Source organism: Salvelinus namaycush, chromosome 32 (genome assembly GCF_016432855.1).
Source record: "Salvelinus namaycush isolate Seneca chromosome 32, SaNama_1.0, whole genome shotgun sequence".
Lineage (NCBI taxonomy): Eukaryota > Metazoa > Chordata > Actinopteri > Salmoniformes > Salmonidae > Salvelinus > Salvelinus namaycush.
The window spans coordinates 17,018,256-17,041,190 of NC_052338.1; the positions used below are offsets into that span (position 1 = coordinate 17,018,256).

At 42.8% G+C, this 22,935-nt stretch overlaps 3 protein-coding genes and 1 non-coding gene across 5 annotated transcripts; 3 read left to right on the forward strand and 1 right to left on the reverse strand.

The window, feature by feature from the left end:
- Positions 1-138: 138 nt before the first annotated feature.
- LOC120026985 (ubiquitin-conjugating enzyme E2 E1-like) lies at positions 139-13,689 on the forward strand. The gene is made up of 6 exons (XM_038971815.1): positions 139-278; positions 1,125-1,273; positions 1,825-1,875; positions 10,022-10,154; positions 12,757-12,904; positions 13,097-13,689. Exons 2-6 carry the CDS (start codon positions 1,131-1,133, stop codon positions 13,192-13,194), a joined length of 573 nt encoding a protein of 190 aa, XP_038827743.1. The 5' UTR covers positions 139-278; positions 1,125-1,130; the 3' UTR covers positions 13,195-13,689.
- Positions 13,690-13,878: 189 nt separating this feature from the next.
- On the reverse strand, positions 13,879-18,454 carry LOC120027308 (NF-kappa-B inhibitor-interacting Ras-like protein 1). Of its 2 annotated transcripts, XM_038972230.1 has the most exons (5): positions 18,318-18,454; positions 18,039-18,149; positions 17,698-17,863; positions 15,527-15,768; positions 13,879-15,217 (listed from the first exon to the last, which is right to left on the reverse strand). In XM_038972230.1, exons 2-5 carry the CDS (start codon positions 18,054-18,056, stop codon positions 14,975-14,977), a joined length of 669 nt encoding a protein of 222 aa, XP_038828158.1. In that variant the 5' UTR covers positions 18,057-18,149; positions 18,318-18,454; the 3' UTR covers positions 13,879-14,974. The 2 variants fall into 2 exon arrangements, with proteins under 2 accessions (XP_038828158.1, XP_038828159.1); XM_038972231.1 differs by lacking the exon at positions 17,698-17,863.
- A 382-nt stretch (positions 18,455-18,836) lies between these two features.
- LOC120027211 (60S ribosomal protein L15-like) lies at positions 18,837-21,811 on the forward strand. The gene is made up of 4 exons (XM_038972104.1): positions 18,837-18,897; positions 19,645-19,826; positions 20,289-20,425; positions 21,452-21,811. The coding sequence occupies exons 2-4, from the start codon at positions 19,655-19,657 to the stop codon at positions 21,755-21,757; spliced, it is 615 nt and encodes a 204-aa protein (XP_038828032.1). The 5' UTR covers positions 18,837-18,897; positions 19,645-19,654; the 3' UTR covers positions 21,758-21,811.
- Positions 20,878-20,967, forward strand: LOC120027555. Its single transcript, XR_005473316.1, has one exon. It is a non-coding gene; the product is annotated as a small nucleolar SNORD12/SNORD106 (small nucleolar RNA).
- Positions 21,812-22,935: the final 1,124 nt, after the last annotated feature.

Sequence of the window (22,935 nt, forward strand, 5' to 3'; positions counted from 1 at the left end):
CATGCTGCATTGATAACATTATATGTAGGCTTATGGTATCCACAATGGTCAGAATCATCTCACACCTCTTTGGTGCCCCCCCCTTTCCAATTATAGAGTAGTGCTCAGCTAGCTCTCTCAATTTGACATTGTCATCGAGTGTGCCCAACCGAGACGGAATCCATTGCCCTGGATAACTCTAGCTTCGTCTGCTGCTGCCTCTGCACCCACACTTCCGCTCCGCGAGAGGCAAAAGGCACGCGTCCAGGCGACGGAGGCACTCACAGACACAAAGAAAGGTGGGCTTATCTAACACTAAATGCTTTAAAAAAATCGAGAAATATGTATCCATATTGTATTGTTTGGCGCGTCTGAGGGATCGACATTTGGATCTCCACCGTGGATAGGTTATAGCCGTTGGGGTTGAAATTGAGGAAAACGGTCCGTCCTAAAGACTGGACTGAGATCAGCTTTAGCTGCCTATCGAGGGATAAAGATGCCAATATAAAATCTAATTGTAAAACACATTGGCTTCGGTCTAAAGATTCAACTAGTTTGGCATACATGTTCGGCATATTCTCTTATGGGTGTTTGATTGAAGAGCATCTTATTTCAAAGTGAAAGTTTCATCAAGTCAACGAATGCTCAGTGGGAATGAAGAATGAGGAAGGTTCCCCAAACGAATGCGACATCGCCCAATACATTTTAGGCTACATTGGGCTATTTGATCAGTTGAGGAAATTAGGCTACCCCCTCGTCGTTCTTATTTTGCTGTAATGAAATGTAATCATTTCACAATAAGAGCGGAGTGTGCTCCTTTGTTGTAGCACAACTCAGCTAAAATAACGCTTCAGTGCAAACATTAGCTTTAGGTCAGTAGGCTAATCTGTTAGAGCGTTAAGAAAGACTGGGAGTAATGGTTTGACGATTAACAGGATACATTCATGTTGAATTGTGTCTGTAAACCTATGAACACATCGTTGGTTGGAGCCTAACAACAATAGGCTAAAGGTCGCATTGATGGCGCTGGTTATTGATAGCCTACATTGAATATTTGCAATGCTCCTGAACTGGGGGGGGTCTTAGGTGTATTTGTTGTTTTTCTTCTGTGGCCTGAATGTTGCTTTTTGTTTTTGTCTGTACAGATCGGTATGTCGGGTGAGGATTCGCGTGCCAGCATTAGTTCTTCTTCCTCAACTCATCAGCAGTTAGAAAAAAACGCGCCTAAGAAACGAGAAGAAAACAAAGCCAGCATGAGCAAGACTTCCAAACTCCTCTCCACCAGCGCCAAAAGGTAAGGCTGATTGTTGCTGTGGCTGTCAAAAAAATGCAACGTTTCACTGAGTTGATATTTTATAATACCGTAGCTCACTCGCGGCCACTTTTGTTACAATGTATCGTCTTGTCATTGACTTGCGCGTGTCACTATAGTGTTTAATTTACAGTGGACCATTTTCTGGATTCGGTTCTGTATATACAAATATGAACATCTGAATAATGTTTTTTTTGTTTACCATTTTGAATATGTTCTTAACCTTCTTAGTGCATGGTTGTCAAACTGTAAATAGCCTATGATTCAATAGATGACTAACTTATTGCATATTTATTTTCAGTGTTTATTGTGGTAAGACTAGAGGAAATAAAATAAAACATCTGGCACAATGCAGTCTATCTATAGTTATATTTGTCATCCTGATTTACTGTCTGTCTCGATCCTTTGGTAAAATTAGCATTCTGGATATTTTGAGTGTCTGCCATGACAATGTATCTTGTTCCCTATTATTAATCTTCTGTTAGAATCAAGACTATGTGAGTGATCATTTTCATTTTTGTGCATTATTTCAGAATTCAGAAGGAGTTGGCTGACATTACTTTGGATCCGCCACCGAACTGCAGGTAGGCTCGTGTGTGTGCGATTTTAGCATGTAAATCTTTGTGGGGAAAACAATTTTTTGGGGGGGGAATGCATGCTAGTAAAGCCACTACACAACACAACTCTGAACAATAGATTAATTGCGCTATAACGGTGCACACAAACTGTTAGGGCCTACATAAAGCTGTCCCAACAGCAGGGTCCCAACAGCAGTCCAAACACCTTACCACTGCTACACCTGGCTATCAGTGGAGTCTTGTCTGACAGCGAAACAGTTCATTCAGCCTTGTTTACTGCCTTTTAAAAAACATAGCAGATATGGCTGACTTGCTTAAACAAATGTGGTTTCTACTGACAATTGAGATGTACAAACTATGGCATGAGGGGATGACAAGCGGATAAGAGGCAATCTGTAATTTTCAATTAAGACATTAATGAGCGAGCTAGGACGGACATAGTCAATATAACTATTTCTTCAGCACTTTTGAAATGTACAGTGACAGAATTCAGAACATGGGCCGTTCTTACAGTGTTCTCTCTGTACACCAAGTCAGAACCGTAGGATAAATAAAGGGGGCATATAAGCAGACATTGAAAGCTCTTACAATATTTGATGATTACATTTCTCTAAAACAGGTTATAGGCTACATGTGCACCACCTAGTCAGAACAGTAGGCGAAATTAAGAGGGATCAAAGATCATAGATCATAGATCAAATTATTAGGGTGATGCATATGGGCTACTAACAGCTTACTACACAACATACTTATTATTACTTTCTTAGCTACAGTATACATATCTTCCCAGCATATTACATAATTTATACAGCAGTATACAAGACATTTTTGGACTCACCATGTGCTGTGCCCACTTGAACAAGAAGGTGGCACGGCGGTCCTTCGTGGGCAAATTTTGTCATCAAAGTCTGGCATTCTCTGGATTTATGGTGCTTTCACGACAACTGGGAACTCGGAAAAAAACAAGGTCGAATCACGATGACATCAGTGATCTTCAGGTCTAGAAAGAGGTCTGAGTTCCCGACTTACATTTCCGAGTTGGATGACCGTACAAAACATATTTTGCCAGTCGGAGCCAGTTTTTTTTCCCTGAGTTCCCAGTTGTCTTGAACTCACTGAAGTCATATTTCCCAGTTATGAGTTAACAGTTGTTTTTTAGAAATCATGCTGAATTGACAGCATGGCCAATGTTGAATGTTTATCATTTTAAGCTTGGAAAAGAGACCCTTAAACCCAGAATTGGGACCATACACCCACTCCACTGAATAGCAGGCTAGTGATTGCTTTGAAATGCTCGCAGTTAGCCACTGATTCCTTCCAAACCACTCATTGTTGAATTTGCAATTTCCAACTTGTTGTGTAATGTGTATGGCCGAGGAGCACCGATATGTTTTATCTATAATTTCTCTTCATATGACAAGGATCAAAAAGGATTTGCCAGTAGATTGTTGACTTGATTCATGATGATGACTGCTAGCTAAGATTTTGAAAGTATGATGTTGACATCAGTCCAATCAAAGCTACTGTAGATATAACGTGATTTGATGTCATTTTATCTGTGGCCAATGACCTTGAGCCTTCTTTGATGGGCACTTCTAATGTAACTCTATGGCAGCACCCAAGGGGCTTGAATCTTCGAGCTCTGGCCTTAGATTTGCCGGTGACTTAGTGTCCCCATGAGTAACAGAATATTGAGCCAATCCCGGCGCAATTAGAGAACATTACTAACCCCTACGCTCCGTATTTTCCGAGGCATGATGCACACAGTTCTTCTGACATGCATCCTGGAAGGCCAGTAAAGTGGGAGAGAAGAGATGTGCTACACAGACACACACACACACTCTCTAGAGAGACAGGAGATATACAAGCAGTTCCTTGTCGTGTGTTATTGAACCTTGAAGGCCACTGAGGGAGTTAATCTCTGTATGTATATCTTCAATGAGGTCAGAATTTACGCTCAGCTGTTGACAAGCTGCTGTGCTGCGGTCAGTCTACACTTGCCAGTCTACACTCACTTAGGGAACTGTGGGTCATGATGATCCTGTCTAGACCTTGAGAAGTGAGCTGATTACATGTTGGCGCAGCTCTCCAGACCACCAGTTGGACACACACACAAACCAGTTCCAAAACAGACATTTAGCTAGCTGATGACCCTGGCATATGACTGCTATGGATTTGGCAGAGGCTGGCTCACTCAACATGTCAGAGAGTAATAGCATGTTTTGAGACAGGAGCTTTGTGCTCTGCAGCTGGAAAGGACCATGAAGGAAGGAATCCTATTTGACTGACTCTAGTCATTCCATACATTTACATTTACATTTAAGTCATTTAGCAGACGCTCTTATCCAGAGCGACTTACAAGTTGGTGCATTCACCTTATGATATCCAGTGGAACAACCACTTTACAATAGTGCATCTAACTCTTTTAAGGGGGGGGGGGGTTAGAAGGATTACTTTATCCTATCCTAGGTATTCCTTAAAGAGGTGGTGTTTCAGGTGTTTCCGGAAGGTGGTGATTGACTCCGCTGACCTGGCGTCGTGGGGGAGTTTGTTCCACCATTGGGGTGCCAGCCATCCATAGGTGGGTTTTGTGGCCTGCTCTAGTCTAGTGTAGTGGGCCTACTATGGTGCTGCTGTGGTATTGGAAAGTGGAAGGAGCTCTGGTTAATCCAGGGGGATTATGGGGGTTTATAACCACATCACCACGTGTAGCCCAGATGCTTGGAACCCAGTGAACTAAAGAGGGGGTTTTGGGGGGGCTGACCCAGTGAACTATGTTCCAACCAGACAGTCTGCTGCCACCTTAGTGACCTGACGGTTGTGTCATAGAACGGAAGTAATTCAGTGAACCATGCTTGTGTGACGAGTCGCCTTGCCTGAGACCTGAAGACGTGCATTAGCTTCTTGAGCTAATGCCTAGGCTTTAGCTCATCATGCTAGTACAGTCTTATGGCTCGGAGTGACAATGTGAAAACATCCAAGCCAGCCCAGTATGCCTACAGTGCAGGTAGTGAGTGTGAAAAGGGCATTTGTGGCCTTGGACCTATCTTTAGATACACTATACATTCTTTGCATGAGGCAATTATATAGTGGTTTTGTCAGTAGTTTTCATTAATCTGTCAGTTGGTTTTCCTGAACTGGATGTTTTCTGCCATAGCAAGCATGTCATGTTTTCTGGGTACTACATGGCAAGTTCCTCAGATGACATTCATCAAAAGCAAATTATACTTGACACGGGGAATGCCACACACACACTCCAGCCTTGTTTTATTTTTAAATGGTCTTGTCATAGTGCTAACATCACACACTCGTTTCCTTCCCCCTCTCTCCCTCCCCCTCACATGCTCTCTCTCACCTTCATTCGTTTCCTTAGCTGCTCTTTGGCTACTGCTCCCTAGCACTTGTTTTCCTTTCTTTGACAAACACTCTATCCCTCCCTCCCTGTCCCTCCCTTCAGGATGTAGCCCCTGGGTGTCTGGCCTTGCGGTGGCGTCTCGTTGGATTCTTGACATTCTCAGAGTTAGGGCTCATGATAGTAATTGAACATTGAAAGCTTGTTGTGTGTGTGTGTGTGTGTGTGTGTGTGTGTGTGTGTGTGTGTGTGTGTGTGTGTGTGTGTGTGTGTGTGTGTGTGTGTGTGTGTGTGTGTGTGTGTGTGTGTGTGTGTAACTGCTCTGTGACTGGGATAGTGGTCAAATAAAATAAATATGAAATGTTGTTTTACAGGGTCAGCCATAGTAGTACGGCACCCCTGGCGCAAACTAGGGTTAAGCGCCTTGCTCAAGGGCACATAGACAGCTTTTTCACCTTGTTGGCTCGGGTATTTGAGCCAGTGACCTTTTGGTTACTGGCCCAACGCTCAAACCGCTAGGCTACCTGCCGCCCTAAGCTTGCAGAACCTGGTATTCCCAGGCAGTCTTCCATCCAAGTACTAACCAGGCCCAACCCTGCTTACCTTCCTAGATCAGATGAGAAGGGAAAACAGTGGGTTCCAATTGTGTTCTTACTGCCTCTTACTCACCCCCTCACTGTGTAGCCCCAGCATTGACTGCTGGCTAATGAGTGTTGTGTCTGTGTGTGTGCTTCTAAAGGTGTTTTCACTTCAGGAAGCGTGCCAGTAGTTATTGTAAGCCATCTGAGGTGCTTGTGATTCTTTGTTTACTCCCTCTAGTGTACTCAGAGCTAATGTTTAGAGTGAGAGATTGCGAGCCACAGATGTTTTTCTCCTCTTGACACAAAATGGAGTGTTACTGTTCCAGAGTGTTGGAGTTGTTGTATGTGTGACTGTGATGGCTGCTGTCTAAGTCTCTGTAAAGCTTTTCATATCTATAAAAAGGACTCCCCACTGGGGAGGAAGTGTCTAGCCCATGCTGTGTTGTTAGCGAGCGCTAAAAACCCAAAGTACTGCTGCTACCTACTGTACCTCTTCGCTGGTATTTCTGAAAGGAGTTGTGTTTATTCAGTAGTCGTGATCATTGGAGTGGGACCCAGTGTTGGGATAATGGAGGCTGTTTTGCTTGCTGTGCTCATGGTCCGTTGGGAAAGTGTTGCCTCTTGTTGTATTTTTAGTGATGAGTTTATTTGATTAAGTTAACCTTTATTTTGACAGGGAGTCAATACTGAGACCAAGGTCTGTTTTCCAGAAGAGCCCTGTTTAGCACAACAACACATTAAAACACAATATACACATTAGTTGTTTTTTTATTGCTTTAGTACTATACTGAACAAAAATATAAACACTACATGAAACAATTTCAAAGATTTTACTGAGTTACAGTTCATATAAGGAACTCCGATAATTGAAATTCATTCATTAGGCCCCAATCTATGGATTTCACATGACTAGTAATACAGATATGCATCTGTTGGTCACAGATAAAAAATAAATAAATAAAAAGTAGGGGCATGGATTAGAAAACCAGTCAGTATCTGGTGTGACCACCATCATGCAGTGCGACACATCTCCTTCGCATAGAGTTGATCAGGCTGTTGATTGTGGAATGTTGTCCAACTCTTCAATGGCTGTGCCAAATTGCTGGATTTTGGCGGTAACTGGAACACGGTGTCATACACGTCGATCCAGAGCATTCCAAACATAATCAATGGGTGACATGTCTGGTGAGTATACAGGCCATGGAAGAACTGGGACATTTTTAGCTCCTGGGAATTGTGTACAGACCCTTGCGACATGGGGCCCATGCATTATCATGCTGAAACATGAGGTGATGGTGGCAGATGAATGGCACGACAATTGCCATTAAAATGTCCATCAATAAAATGCAATTGTGTTCGTTGCCCGTTGCTTATGCCTACCCATACCATAACCCCACCGCCACCATGGGGCACTCGTTCACAACGTTGACATCCGCAAGCCTCTCACCCACGCAACACCATACACGTGGTCTGGGGTTGTGAGGCCGGTTGAACGTACTGCCAAATTCTCTAAAACAACGTTGGAGGAGGCTTATGGTAGAGAAATTAACATTAAATTATCTGGCAACAGCGCTACTGGACATTCCTGCAGTAAGCATGCCATTGTGTGGTCCCTCAATATAGACATCTGTGGCATTGTGTAGTGTGACAAATCTGCACATTTTAAGAGTGGTCTTTTTTGTACCCAGCACAAGGTGCATCTGTGTGATGATCATGCTGTTTAATCAGCTTCTTGATATGACACACCTGTCAGGTGGATGGATGATTAAATGAGAAATGCTCACTAACAGGGATATAAACAAATTTGTGCACAATTTGAGAGAAATAAGCTTTTTATGCGTATGGAAAATGTCTGGGATATTTTACTTCAGTTCATGAAACATGGGACCAACACATTACATGTTGCGTTTTATATTTTTCTTCAGTATATATATTTTCACTGCAGTACCTCTGCAGTACCTCACAGACCCCGGGTTGTATGCCCCTGCCCTAGAGGCACCAATTCCTACAATTTTTAAAGGGCATTGGAGATCATTCCACACGTAAGGTGCAAAAAAATAAATGCAGATCGACCCAACTCAGTGGAATTGGAAGGGATCTCCAGAGATGGCCATCCCTGAGACCGGGTCTGGTATCTCGTACTTCTATAAGTTAACAATGAAGTAAGATACTGAGGAAGTTTATGCAGGAGGGCTTTATAAACTAGAGTGCAATGCATCGATCTACGAGACTTCAAAGAGGGCCAGCCTATTGCCCGTAATAAAACGTAGTGCGCTATGATAAACTGTCCATTGTCTTCAATACCGTGGCAGCTGTATTCATAATCCTATACACAATATCCCCATAGTCTATAATGATATGAATGTCAACTGAATTATTTGTATTCTCCTATTTAATGAGGGCATGACCTATTCTTATAAAAGCTCTGAATGAAGAAAACAGCCTTGAAGCATTCCCATTACTCCTGGAATGCTAGGTAAATATTATCTTTGCATTACTGAAAATAAGGTTCACTCACAGGCTGATTACCCACAGAAAAATAATATATATTATTCTATGTATACTGCATCTCTGTGCGATTGCCATTATCAGGAATGGGTAGTGTTTCTTCAGTCGTTCAGCCGCTCTGTTGAAGTGGCGTCATTATGCTATCTATTTTGTTATGACAGCCCAGTGTACATTACACTGTGTTTCTGGTTAGTGCTATAAAAAGAGGTAGTGCTAGCAGCTGCTAATGGGTTAGAGATGATGTGATGACACATAAAGAGGACAGTATCTGCACTTAGACATATTCCTGGCAAGCCAAGGTGTCAAGTGAGAGTTGAGATACAGACTGAAGCCAGGAGTTGCATGCATTATGCTGGCCCCTGATACAACTGGCCTGTACTCTCACAGGGATGACAATTTATATTTACACTTGGAAGATTATCCACTGTTTGCAAAAATATTCCAAATAAACAAACAAGCAACAGTATCACAGAAGTAAACAAAAGTGTTTTGGAGAATCAGAAAAATCTGTTATTCCACTTGTTACCTCACTGATGCATTGAGTGTAGACATTTTGATGGTTATTCATCACAAACACAGTCTCCCAGCTGAAATGTGGACTGATCTCGCTCCACCTTTCCTTTCTCTCTGCCTGTATCCTTTCTGAGGTCAGAAAAGAAGCCCCTGTCTGTTATTGAACTGAATGACAACACAACAGTGACTATTAGTGTGGCGTATTGAACTGAACGACTACATTGACTGCAGCATGCCATATCATCCCTGCCGGGAACACTACGTGACATTTGTCTGTTGGGGTGGAGAACAGACTCTCCTCTGTGGCTCTGCTGTGTATCACACACATCTGTTGTCAGGCCGAGAAACCACACAGGCTGGATGTTTTAATGTGAAATGATACAATACTTCTGTATACCGATTTTTGGCATAGAATTAGGAACTGTATTTTAGACTGACACTATCCTGTGTTTTTGGCATAGGCATAGAATTAAGTACTGTATTTTATACAGAGACTGTCCTGTGTTTTTGGCATCAAAGTATTTTGGGGGGGGGGGGGGGGGGGGTGATAGGCCTAAAGTTAAGTGTTATGTTTTCACATTGATTTCTAATTAGCTTTTCTGTTAGCATCAATGCAAAGCATGCATTTTGGTCGCTGAGTAATGACTAGGCGTTTTTCGTCGTAGACCATTTCTGTGTTTACATTACTCAAAACTGGTGGGTGGCGTTAATCCAGTGGACTATCAGAAGCTCCATTCAACCCCTGTCAACTTGTCTTATGTCACTGAGCAAATAAACTGCATAGCACTCTAGCTTTGTTTTGGTTTTACTACGAGGCGATGACCTGACTCGTGGCAGGTTGCGCTGGTAATGAGTTACATCGATAATGCTGTGAATGATAATGGATTATATAAGGAATTATTATTACAATGATGCCTACATTTCCGTTTTCTGATACACAAGTATTAGCATTTTAATGTGTTAGTTAACCTTTACTTTTGTGAGCTGGTTATTAGTTTGAGATCAGATATTTTAGAAAGCCTCAATCTCTATAAATCATATAGCCTGTGTGTTTGTATGTTCTACAGAGAAACCAAGTGTAAAGCACTATATTATTGCATTCCTTCATCACATTCTATCATCTTGTCTTTCACCATTCATTTCTCCAATGCCATGAAACAGTGCAATGTACCTATGTTGCCTGTTTGTGTGTTTGCAGTGCGGGTCCAAAAGGAGACAACATCTATGAGTGGAGATCCACCATCCTGGGACCACCAGGCTCTGTGTACGAGGGAGGAGTCTTCTTCCTAGATATCGCCTTCACACCAGACTACCCCTTCAAACCACCCAAGGTAAAGACTCCAGTCAAAACAGCTGACTCAAACAATGAATAGAACATTCCTCGATTACACAGCTTTGTAGGCTACCACTTTCTCACTAGAGAAGGGAACTTGTTATTGCAAAGTTGACCTCTGGAGGGAGCGATTGCACTTGGATTTTATTGAAATGCAGGGCCTCTAGTTCTCTCTGCAAATTGCAAACAGTTAATGGTCAATTTAACCAAACCAACCAACCAAACCAGACTCAAAAAGGCTTGGAATAGAAATTTGGCTTCCATGATTAGACTGAGTTTCCATCCTCCAAGCATTGTTGAGCAGATTATGTTGGTGTTTCTTTCAGGATCTACCACTGTAACATCAATAACAGTCAGGGTGTATTGATCTAGAGAAACTTTGTTGTTTCCATGGTTTTACTGCCTGGCTGTGCACAGGGCTGCATACAGACAGGCAGGCAGACATACACACACACTCCTATATCTGCTGTCTGAGAACAGGGTACACAAACACCACAGACTAGACTAGCAGATCCCCTACACACCTTGGGATAGCCTGGGAGCACAGTTATGGAGCACAGTTTCCACAAGCAGGCCAGCATGGTTAGTCACTCATGAAGTGATTGAGAGAGAGTGAGTCAGCTAGGGAGATAGAGGGGGAGAGTGTGATTGAGTCAAAGGGTGCTTCTCCAATGTCACTCCCACTCTGATCCCTCCACTGTTCAGGCAGGCAGCCCGGAGGTCAGAGGTGGCTCCCTAATGATGTTTAGTCTCTTGTCTTCCTAATGTTTCGCTCCACTTCTTCTATGTTACTGACACAAAGAGATGCTCAGCTCCCGAAGGACTGGAAAAAGCACATAAACCACAGGGTGCATTGATCTACAGTTTAAGTCTGAGGTTTACATGCATCTTAGCCAAATACAATTAAACTCAGTTTTTCACAATTCCTGACATTTAATCCTAGTAAAAATTCCCTGTTTTAGGTCAGTTAGGATCACCACTTTATTTTAAGAATGTGAAATGTCAGAATAATAGTAGAGAGAATGATTCATTTCAGCTTTTATTTCTTTCATCACATTCCCAGTTGTTCAGAAGTTTACATACACTCAATTAGTATTTGGTAGCATTGCCTTTAAATTGTTTAACTTGGGTCAAACGTTTTGGGTAGCCTTCCACAAGCTTCCCACAATAAGTTGGGTGAATTTTGGCCCATTCCTCCTGACAGAGCTGGTGTAACTGAGTCAAGTTTGTAGCCCTCCTTGCTCGCACACGCTTTTTCAGTTCTGCCCAAACATTTGATGGAATTGAGGTCAGGGCTTTGTGATGGCCACTCCAATACCTTGACTTTCTTGTCCTTAAGCCAGTTTGCCACAACTTTGGAAGTATGCTTGGGGTCATTGTCCATTTGGAAGACCCATTTGCGACCAAGCTTTAACTTCCTGACTGATGTCAAGATGTTGCTTCAATATATCCACAAAATGTTCCTTCCTCATGATGCCATCCTATTTTGTGAAGTGCACCAGACCCTTCTGCAGCAAAGCACCCCCACAACATGATGCTGCCACCCTCGTGCTTCACAGTTAGGATGGTGTTCTTCGGCTTGCAAGTCTCCCCTTTTTTCCTCCAAACATAACGATGGTCATTATGTCCAAACAGTTCTATTTTTGTTTCATCAGACCAGAGGACATTTCTCCAAAAAGTACGATATTTGTCCTCATGTGCAGTGTCAAACCGTAGTCTGGCTTTTTTCTGGCGGTTTTGGAGCAGTGGCATCTTCCTTGCTGAGCGGCCTTTCAGGTTATGTCGATATAGGACTCGTTTTACTCTGGATTTAGATACCTTTGTACCTGTTTCCTCCAGCATCTTCACAAAATGCTGTTGTTGCTGTTGTTCTGGGATTGATTTGCACTTTTCGCACCAAAGTATGTTCATCTCTAGGAGCCAGAACGCGTCTCCTTCCTGAGCGGTATGACGGCTGCGTGGTCCCATGGTGTTTATACTTGCATACTATTGTTTGTACAGATGAACGTGGTACCTTCAGGCGTTTGGAAATTGCTCCCAAGGATGATCCAGACTTGTGGAGGTCCACAATTTTTTTTCTAATGTCTTGGCTGATTTCTTTTGATTTTCCCATGATGTCAAGCAAAGAGGCACTGAGTTTGAAGGTAGGCCTTGAAATACATCCACAGGTACACCTCCAATTGACTCAAATGATGTCAATTAGCCTATCAGAAGCTTCTAAAGCCATGACATCATTTTCTGGACTTTTCGAAGTTGTTTAAAGGCACAGTCAATTTAGTGTATATAAACTTCTGACCCACTGGAATTGTGATACAGTGAATTATAAGTGAAATAATCTGTCTGTAAACAATTGTTGGAAAACTGACTTGTGTCATGCACAAAGTAGATGTCCTAACTCACTTGCCAAAACTATAGTTAACAAGAAATTTGTGGAGTGGTTGAAAAACGAGTTTTAATGACTAAGTGTATGTAAACTTCTGACTTCAACTGCAGATTAACTTTGTTGTATCCTAGGTGACGTTCCGTACCAGGATTTACCAGTGTAACATCAATGACAGTCGGGGTGTATTGATTTCTCGAGAAACGTTGTTGTTTCCTAGGTGACGTTCCGTACCAGGATCTACCACTGTAACATCAACAGTCAGGGTGTGATCTGTCTGGACATCCTGAAGGACAACTGGAGCCCCGCCCTCACCATCTCCAAGGTGCTGCTGTCCATCTGCTCCCTGCTCACTGACTGCAACCCTGGTAAGACTTAAGACACCATATACTACTGTAATGCGGGTTCCATTGAAATTAATTAATTACAGTGGCTGATTTGAAGGGCATTGTAGTCTTATTTCAAACATTGTCATATGTGGAATTCCTTGTGTGCGTGCTGGCTGGTCAAAGCTATAGTTGATGCCTTATCTATAACTGTGTAATCTCCACGCCTCACAGCTGACCCTCTGGTAGGAAGCATCGCCACCCAGTACACAACCAACAGACCAGAGCACGACAGGATAGCCAAACAGTGGACCAAGAGATATGCCACATAGACACACAGGACTGGGTCGTATTCATTAGGGACTGAAATGGGGAGGAACTACTTGGAATTGTCCAAAAGAAACATTCATTTCTGTTTCCAGTTGCAAAACGTTTTCTGCTGCATGCCCTAATGACTACAACCCGGGGCAACATGAGGGGGAGGTGTCGTCTTTCTGGGATGACTCGGGGACTGTCAGGTTGGGGGAAACGGGAGCTTGGAGACTAGGGAAGGATTTTTCTTGGAATTTGTCTTATCTCCTGATATTTTGTTCATGATCTTTTTTTAAGTTCTCGGCCCGTATATTATAATGAAGATTTTGGTAATAATGCTTTTCAATGTTTCCTTAACGTTCTGTAAATGATTTTTTTGCTAATTGTACTACGAAATGAAATTAATTTGAAATTGTTGGACTGCTTGTATAAAGGTGTGACACAATGGTTTTCTAGTAGAATTCCAAATCTCATGTCAACGTGAATTTCACATAATAAAGTAACCGTTGGTGTAAGTGCTCTTGCATATCTATCATTTCATCTGCTATAACATATTGCTGAAACATTGGTATTTATCTGATACAGCACCTAATGTCTAGGTGTGTTGCTGATATACAGTCATTGTTCAATGGCATTCAAACTGAAATAGATGTGCATATGTCAGGAGTCAGATGGACAGCAACAAACAAAACCAACTAAGTAGCAGCATAAAATATTCAATTTATTTAGCTAGGTCTCACACAAGACATGAAGGACACAGGCAATGTTCCAATTATCTCTCCATCCTCAGCGTTTACTTCAATTCACTGAATTGAAAGAAAATGACTAAGAAATATGGTGGAAACTCCTGGCCCATGCCTCCACCAATCCAATGCTTTTACTTTTGTAGTAGTGAACTAGTGTACACTTCAGGAGAGAGGATATTATTTGGACGCATGACAGAAGCCATATTTCATCCCATTCCTACGCACTAGGAATTAAGTTTCATAAAGTGACAAATAAATTAGGTAAATAAAACATGTACAAAGCTAATAAACTACACAGGTTTTGTATTTTTTAACAAATACACAAAAACAACCATTTAGGGTGCAACTGATGAAAGACAGACATTTAATAATCAGACATAAGCAACATACCTGATCAAGGTCGTACCATCATTTTTTATTGCTACTGGGCTATACACTAGGTAGTATCTAGTAATATGCCGTACACTAGATGGTAGTAGGCCATACACTAGGTAGTATCTAGTAATATGCCGTACACTAGATGGTAGTAGGCCATACACTAGGTAGTATCTAGTAATATGCCGTACACTAGATGGTAGTAGGCCATACACTAGGTAGTATCTAGTAATATGCCGTACACTAGATGGTAGTAGGCTATACACTAGGTAGTATCTAGTAATATGCCGTACACTAGATGGTAGTAGGCCATACACTATGTAATATGCCTCACACTAAAGGCGCATTAGATAGGCCTAGACCTTGCTGTACAGCGGCTATTATAGCCATCCCATAGGATGGAACACACTGAAACCAGAGGAGTGTATGACACCACAAAGCAGGCTCACTCATTTAGCCAGCTCACTTTGATAAACATTAAGATACATCTCTTGATTTGCTAGTCAATTAAAAAAAAGCTCTTTTAATATGGGTTGTTGGTTGTCTATGGAATGTAGAGTCATGCTGATATGAAGTCAGAATATTAATTGAAGTTGGCTGGCTAACTCATCAATCCTACTCTGTAACATCTCCCCCCTGAAGTACTTGGAACTTAGGTGCTCTTGAGGTTGAGTTCAGTTCATATGTCGTTGGACGCCGTGCCCTTGCTCTTGCGTCCTGGAAGAGGGAAGGCAGACTTGCTCTGAGGCTGTGTGAGGCGGCTGGTGAGCATGGTGAAGGGTTCGATGAGAGAGTTCCTCTCAGTGACGCTGACCTCCCATAGCTTAACCTTCTCCCCCCGCGCCCACTGCTGCGCTGCCTCCTGCTCCACCTGACGACGCTCACGCAGGTCTGTCTTGTTCCCTAGCACGATCACCATCACCTGAAGGAAGACGGCGGAAGAGGGGACACTCCAACTAAACTCAACAACAATAGTATGAGGTTCTGATTTGTGTTTTTTTTTTCTTTCTGGACAATGTGCTTCTGCTTGCCGTTTGGGGTCTACGCCGGGTTAGAATAAAACCACTGACAACTGCTGATGTAAATAGGGCTTTATGAATAGATTTGATTGATTGATTAGCTGTTTGTGACCTAAACAATAAACGAAACCTGGCTCATTTGACTAAAATGTTAAAACCACACACACTTATCAACCCTTAGGGAGAGTTTCAATCATTCACAATCCCAGTACCTCTTTCTTGTCTCTGGACTTGTCTATTTCCTTCTTGAGGACGTCCACCTTCTTAAAGGACTCCAGGCTGTCCACACTGTAGACCAGCACAAAGCCGTCTGCCACAGAGTAGTAGTGCTTGGGAAGGTCCAGGCCGTCATGGAGACCCCTGGTGTCATAGAGACGTAACTGTTCCTTTACACCACGATCCGTTTCCACCGATGCCACATACACATCCTCCTGGGTCTCAGTGGACTCTGAACCTGCAACAGACAGGAGACAATGGATCATTCAATGGTTGTGTTCAACACAACAGTCTAGTAGGTAGTGTAGGTAGGCAGTGCTCATTCAACTATCGGTTAAATACAGTATTTATGTTCTATAGCAGGGTTATTCAACTCTTAAAAGGTGCTGCATGGCCAATCCAAATAAAATTGTATTGGTCGCATACACATATTTAGTAGTTGTTATTGCGGGTGTAGTGAAATGCTTGTGTTCCTAGCTCCAACAGTGCAGTAATATCTAATAATTCACAACAATACACACATCTAAAAGTAAAAACAATGGAATTAAGAAATATATAAATATTAGGGTGAGCAATGTCGGAGTGTTTGTGTGTGTATATATGTATATATGACGGAATGTATAGACATTATGGACAGTATGTGGTTAGAATATTTAGTATATCTGTAGAATACATAGGATAGAATAGTACATATACACCAATAGTTGAATACGATGGCATTGACTAGAATACAGTATATACATATGAAATGAGTAAAACAGTATGTAAACATTATTAAAGTGACCAGTGTTCCATCATTATTCTTTTTTAGATTTTTTTTGTATTTTGCCCCCCAATTTCGTCATATCCAATTACAATCTTGTCTCATCACTGCAACTCCCCAACTGGCTCGGGAGAGGTAAAGGTCGAGTAATGCATCCTCTGATACATGACCCGCCAAACACCCGCCCGCTTAACCCCGAAGTCAGCCGAACCAATGTGTCGGAGGAAACACTGTTCAACTGACAACCAAAGTCAGCCTGCAGGTGCCCGGCCCACCACAAGGAGTCGCTAGAGCGTGATGAGCCAAGTAAAGCCCCCCGGGCAAATCCTCCCCTAACCCGTACGACGCTGGGTCAATTGTGCGCTGCCCTGTGGGACTCCCAGTCACGGCTGGTTGTGACACAGCCTGGTATCGAACCCGGGTCTCTAGTGATGCCTTAGACCGCTGCGCTACTCGGGAGGCCAGTGTTCCATTATTAAAGTGAGTAGTGATTCCATGTCTATAGGGCAGCAGCCTCTAAGGTGCAGGGTTGAGTAACCGGGTGGTAGCCGGCTAGTGACAGTAACTAAGTTCAAGGCAGGGTACTGGGTGGAGGCCGGATAGTGATGGCTATTTAACAGCCTGATGGCCTTGAGATAGAAGCTGTTTTTCAGTCTCTCGGTTCCAGCTTTGATGCACCTGTACTGACCTCGCCTCCTGGATGATAGTGGGGTGAACAGGCAGTGGCTCAGGTGGTTGATGTCCTTGATCTTTTTGGCCTTCCTGTGACATTGGGTACTGTAGGTGTCCTGGAGGGCAGGCAGTGTGCCCCCGGTGATCTGTTGGGCAGACCGCACCACCCTCTAGAGAGCCCTGCGATTGCAGGCGGTGCAGTTGCCGTACCAGGCGGTGATACAGCCAGACAGAATGCTATCAATGGTGCATCTGTAAAATTTTGTGAGGGTCTTAGGGGCCAAGCCAAATTTCTTCAGCCTCCTGAGGTTGAAGAGACGCTGTTGCGCCTTCTTCATCACACTATCTGTATAGTTGGACCATTTCAGATTGTCAGTGATGTGCACGCCGAGGAACTTGAAGCTTTTCACCTTCTTGATGTGGATGGGGGGGGTGCTCCCTCTGCTATCTCCTGAAGTCCACGATCAGCACCTTCGTTTTGTTGACGTTGAGGGAGAGGATATTTTCCTTGCCCCACTCCGACAGGGCCCTCACCTCCTCCCTGTAGGCTGTCTCATCATTGTTGGTAGTCAGGCCTACCACTGTTGTGTTGTTTGCAAACTTGATGATTGAGTTGGAGGCATGCGTGGCCACACAGTCATGGGTGAACAGGGAGTATAGGAGGGGGCTGGGCATGCACCCTTATGGCAACCCTGTGTTGAAGATCAGCGTAGTGGAGGTGTTGTTGCCTACCTTCACCACCTGGAGGTGGCCCGTCAGGAAGTCCAAGACCCAGACCCAGGTCCCAGAGCTTAATGATGACCTTGGAGGGTACTGTGGTGTTGAAGCCTGAGCTGTAGTCAATGAACAGCAATCCGACGTCTGCATTGGCCATGCAGCATTTACAGTGATACGGCCTCTGCAGAAGTTGCATAGAGAAAGAAAAGTAGAAAGCTGTTTTGCTCCAAATAACTGGACATTACAGGCTACATTTTCCAATACAATGCTAATTCCTTTTGAACACTACAAGCACATTTTACAGTGTTCATCTCTCACAACCACAGGCAAGTTCAAGTTTACAGTCATCAACTTACCAACAGCGTGATTGCCATACAACAGCTGTTCAAGGATGGCTGTTTTTCCTACAGATGCCAAACCACACACCACAACTTTGCAACCTTTCCCCATTTCGATAACGCAAAAACCTGCAATAGCAGAAAATGAAACGTAAAATAGCTAGAAGATGAGCTGGCTAGCCCTAACTAGCTGAAGCATCAAATATTTGCTCATTGTTCTATCTATGGAAGCATCTTCGTAAACATCGCATCCAAAGTTACCTAGCTAACGTTAGCTTGATGCAATAAAATAAGTACCTTGGTTTAAAAGCTGACAGAGTTGGACAAATGGAGAGATTACAATTATTATTGCAATAAACTGGTTATCTACGTAACTTTGAAGTGATTTAGCTAGCTAACGTTAGCTAAAATCAAGGCAACAATTCTGTGTTTTGACAACAAGGAAATTCCAATGATTCTCTGCGCTTGTGCAGAGGCAAGGGGTGGGGGTTAAACTTTGAGAAAAAATGCACTGTATAAATAAAATATATACATGTTATTTGTAATATGCATAAATAAATGTAAAAGAAAAACGTATATTACCAGCTGCCAATGATAATGGTAAAATTGATAAAAGTGTAGTGGGTGGACCAAATTTCAACGCACAATGTACAAAAGTAGCTTATTTTCTTTCAATCTGGTGGTGATTTTCAATTCTAAAATTTAAATACCATCAAAATCCCAGGTTATGAAGTTAGGTGAAATGTATATGAAAAATATGAACATTATTGGAATAAACTACAATACCCAGGCGTGTCTGACCTGAACTGTGTTACTGACGTTTTCATAAAGCATGCTGGGTACGTTTTCTCTTTCTTTCCGGCTGGTACGCCATCATGTAAGCGAATAATTTTGTCGTTTTTCAGAATGTACAATCCATCAAAAATCTGAATTAAATCATTACCATCAGGTTGTATAGTTGTGGATTTAGTTGATGGGGTTCGTCGTTAATAACACAGTACCTCAATTTCTACATTTGAATTGATGAAAAATGGAATATTGCATTGTGTAGCCGAAATAGTGAGCGGGTCTCCTATCGGTCTTCTATGTACTGCCACGGAGCGAGGTTAGAAAATTGATAGCCATTGACATTCTGTGTTTCTAAAATGTGTGTATTTGGCGTTAGAGGTTTTTCTTGTGACTATTTGGTGTTTTTTTGTTGTGGTAAGTGGTTGCCTACAATGGAGTGTTAGCCGCCTAACTTGCTACCTATCCAGTGTGTAGGACTGTAAGCATCGGGGCCTACTGCGAGCCTCCTGCTTCCAGAAGACAGATTTCCAGCGGGTCTGGAATTAAACAGAAATTTGACCAAAAGCACTTCCCCGTAGACTCCAATTTAATACCCGCTAAATGAAATGTATCCCGGAGATGTCATTCATGACTTGAATAGTTCAGGGTACGTTGTAAACAAACTAAACGTGCTGGATGGCTAGCTGGCCAACTTGGCCAAATCATGGCTTCTAATGGACATTAGCTAGCTACCAAATGTTACTTGTCGGTGCCTTATTTCTCTCCAACTAACTGCTAAATCGCAACATTGAATGTTGGTTATTGGTTACATATTTCTCTTTGCCTTTTTTCACAGTTAGTCTAACATGGGAGCGTACAAATATATACAGGAGCTATGGCGCAAGAAGCAGTCCGACGTGATGCGCTTCCTCCTGCGCGTCCGTTGCTGGCAATACCGTCAGCTCTCTGGTCTCCACCGTGCTCCTAGACCCACCAGACCCGATAAGGCCCGCAGACTAGGGTACAAGTGCAAACAAGGTGGGTGTCTGTTCCATTCAAATTGTAGAATGTAGACCAACGTATATAATGTTAGACTCATGTAACTTTGCTGTAATGGTTATCTGTTGCATGCTTGTGCTTCATAGTTGATCGTTTCTCATGTGACCTTTGATCCTCAAGTTTGCCACATGTCTGAGGCAGGGCATAAGATGTTGTCAGATGCAATGGTGTGATAAGTTAAATATGTAAAATGTTGTAGCCCTATTGATGTGATTAGGCAGTAATGGTATTCTGATTGCTTGTTTGTGCTTTCATTAATACCTGTGAGTCACTTATCCGTTTAAGTGTTTATTCACATTAAAGGTGGACCAAGTGGTTTATATCGTATCATTTATATCGTATCATTTATATCGTATTTTATTCTTTGACATGTTGCTGATCTCTTATGCCAGGCTGTTATTTACATCATTGATGTCTTCCTGACTTCTCTCCATATAACAGGCTATGTCATCTACCGTGTCCGCGTTCGCCGTGGAGGCCGCAAGCGCCCCGTGCCCAAGGGTGCCACCTACGGCAAGCCCGTCCACCATGGTGTCAACCAGATCAAGTTCGCACGCAGCCTCCAGTCCACTGCTGAGGTAAGAGCTCCTGTACAGGTGCATCTCCCAGGTTGTGGTCTGATTCTCATCCCTCTCCCCAATGTTGTACTTGCTCACTTTGTTCTAGGACTTGAAAAGCATAGGATTGGTGTAAACTTGGGCTACAGTTACTTTTTCTATACAATTTTACTCAGTATTTATTTTAAATCCATGAGGGTAGTGAATGATTGCACACTTCGGGGAGAAGTTACTAAGAACTGCATAAGGATGTCACTGATCTGTCTTCATTTGGCAAATTTATGCTCAATTACAAATCTACCATTCCCCCTGCTTCTAGGCACTTGTACAGATATTAGTTAATTTCATATTGGCCCCATTGCCCTCTGATAGGCATGTTGGAATTTGCCATTTTTTAACTTGGTTTCTTTTCTGAAACAAGGCTCATATTCCAAATGGTACCCCTTTCTTCAACACCAATAATGCATTCTCTCAATGTGGTTAATGATGCTCAACTTTTTTCCCCATCTTATCGACTATGGTGAAACCTGTCTGAAATAAGCCAATTTGTCTGAAACCACAGAAAATAATGCGTCATTCCCAAAAGTTTCTTGGTTGTATTTAAAACTGTATTGAAAACTAAGTGAATAGTATTCTCTTCACATTGGATTTTGTGATTAGTTTACCTTGTATATGCCTCACACTCAAATTAATGTGACATTGGCCACTGATTTCATCATTTCAGATCTTTCCCATGCAGTTTAGATTGAAGCATACAGCTAGAATTTCTCAACAGATGGTGTATAGTGTGGATGAGGTAGACAAACTTGAAGGTGCTGTAAGTGGGGATAACAACCGTGCCGCAGGGGGGCGTGGGCAGTCTGGGGTCGGCATTGCCATCGTTAGACCAGCCCCTGGTATAATGTTCTATCTGTTGTGAAATGTTGCGTGGTTTGACCTGCTTTTATTGTGGTTGTGTAACATTTCTGCATATCAGTGATTTACATTTATACCTACGTTTCTGGATGTTACTTGTCTGACCTGTTTGGTCTTCGGTCTCCCCAACAGGAGCGTGCTGGCCGTCACTGTGGAGGCCTGAGGGTGCTGGCCTCCTACTGGGTAGGAGAGGACTCCACCTACAAGTTCTTCGAGGTGATCCTGATCGACACCTTCCACAAGACTATCAGACGCAACCCCGACACCCAATGGATCACCAGGCCCGTGCACAAGCACAGGGAGATGCGTGGCCTGACGTCCGCGGGCAAGAAGAGCCGCGGCCTGGGCAAGGGCCACAAGTTCCACATGACCATGGGTGGTTCCCGCCGGGCAGCCTGGAAGAGACGCAATACCCTGCAGCTGCACCGCTACCGCTAGAGGGTGTCTGTACATTTAAAGAAATAAACATATGCCTTTTTATGGTGACAAATTGTTGGTCTGATGTGTTGTATTTGTAAGGGCTATTCATTTTGGGTGTAAGAGCCGCTATTTGATGTCTTGGGCGAGGAAGTGATACATATAGTTGTTAGTAACTACGATAAGCAAAGTTGATATACTAGTGTTTTCACAAACTTGTGAAATGTGATTCATGGAAAGGCACCCTGTTAGAACTATTGACCAATATGAGTGGAACAGATTTGAACCAGCGTCTACAGTGCACGCATGGATTTTTGTCATTATCTAGGTTATCCCCAGGATGGGTTTAAAATGTTTTTAGGGATAATAGTCCCGTAAGTGACCCTGTGAGTACTAGAGCAGAGCACTCAACACGTTTCTGGAGTGCTACGGTCCTATCGATTATCTTTAACACTGAATCTAGCACACCTGACTAATAATTTGCTGGTTGATGAGCTGAATCAAGTTGGTGGTAACGGGTTGGAGTGAACCTACAGAAGGGTAGCATTCCAGGAACTGTTGAAGATTCCTGGCCTAGAGGTTAAAGAAGTGGGACAGCATCTGGAGGGTGGTTGGTTCAAGTCCCGGGTCAGAAGGGAAAATTTATTTTCAAAGATGAAGTATAGTTGTCTTCTCATTGAATAAAATATATTTTTCACTCAATTGACAATGTATGGGTTAAATGTCAGTTTAATTAATCTAAACTGGAAGAAATTTCACATTAAGACAACGCCTTAATATCATACATTAGACTGCTCAACGTTAAGCACAGGTTTTCAGATAAATGGTAAAGTAACACGATGTGAAGCACTGCCCTCTTCCCCTAACCTCCTGTTGGACCACTACTCAATTCAACGTAAAGACGCAAGCTTCAAAGACAATACACTGTTTGAAAGGACTCAAGCTAGAGCAGCAAGGGTTTTGAGTGGAGAACGATGTGGTTATTTATAGAACTTTCTCACATTTCTCCCTGGTCTGTTTTTTTTTTAACCTTTAACTAGGCAAGTCAGTTAAGAACAAATTCTTAAGTACAATGACGGCCAAACCCGGACGACATTCGGCCAATTGTGTGCTGCCCTATGGGACTACAAATCCCTGCCGGTTGTGATACAGCCTGGAATCTAACCGGGGTGTCTGTAGTGACGCATCTAGCACTGAGA

Coding starts and splice junctions, on each gene's coding strand:
- LOC120026985 (XM_038971815.1), top strand. CDS start 1,131: ATGTCGGGTGAGGATTCGCGTGCCAGCATTAGTTCTTCTTCCTCAACT. Junction 10,155..12,756: donor ACCCCTTCAAACCACCCAAG/GTAAAGACTCCA, acceptor GTTGTTTCCTAG/GTGACGTTCCGTACCAGGAT. Junction 12,905..13,096: donor GCTCACTGACTGCAACCCTG/GTAAGACTTAAG, acceptor CACGCCTCACAG/CTGACCCTCTGGTAGGAAGC.
- LOC120027211 (XM_038972104.1), top strand. CDS start 19,655: ATGGGAGCGTACAAATATATACAGGAGCTATGGCGCAAGAAGCAGTCC. Junction 19,827..20,288: donor AGGGTACAAGTGCAAACAAG/GTGGGTGTCTGT, acceptor TCCATATAACAG/GCTATGTCATCTACCGTGTC. Junction 20,426..21,451: donor GCCTCCAGTCCACTGCTGAG/GTAAGAGCTCCT, acceptor TCTCCCCAACAG/GAGCGTGCTGGCCGTCACTG.
- LOC120027308 (XM_038972230.1), bottom strand. Junction 15,769..17,697: donor GCCACCTCCAGGTGGTGAAG/GTAGGCAACAAC, acceptor TGTCTGTTGCAG/GTTCAGAGTCCACTGAGACC. Junction 15,218..15,526: donor AGTCCAGAGACAAGAAAGAG/GTACTGGGATTG, acceptor GTCTTCCTTCAG/GTGATGGTGATCGTGCTAGG.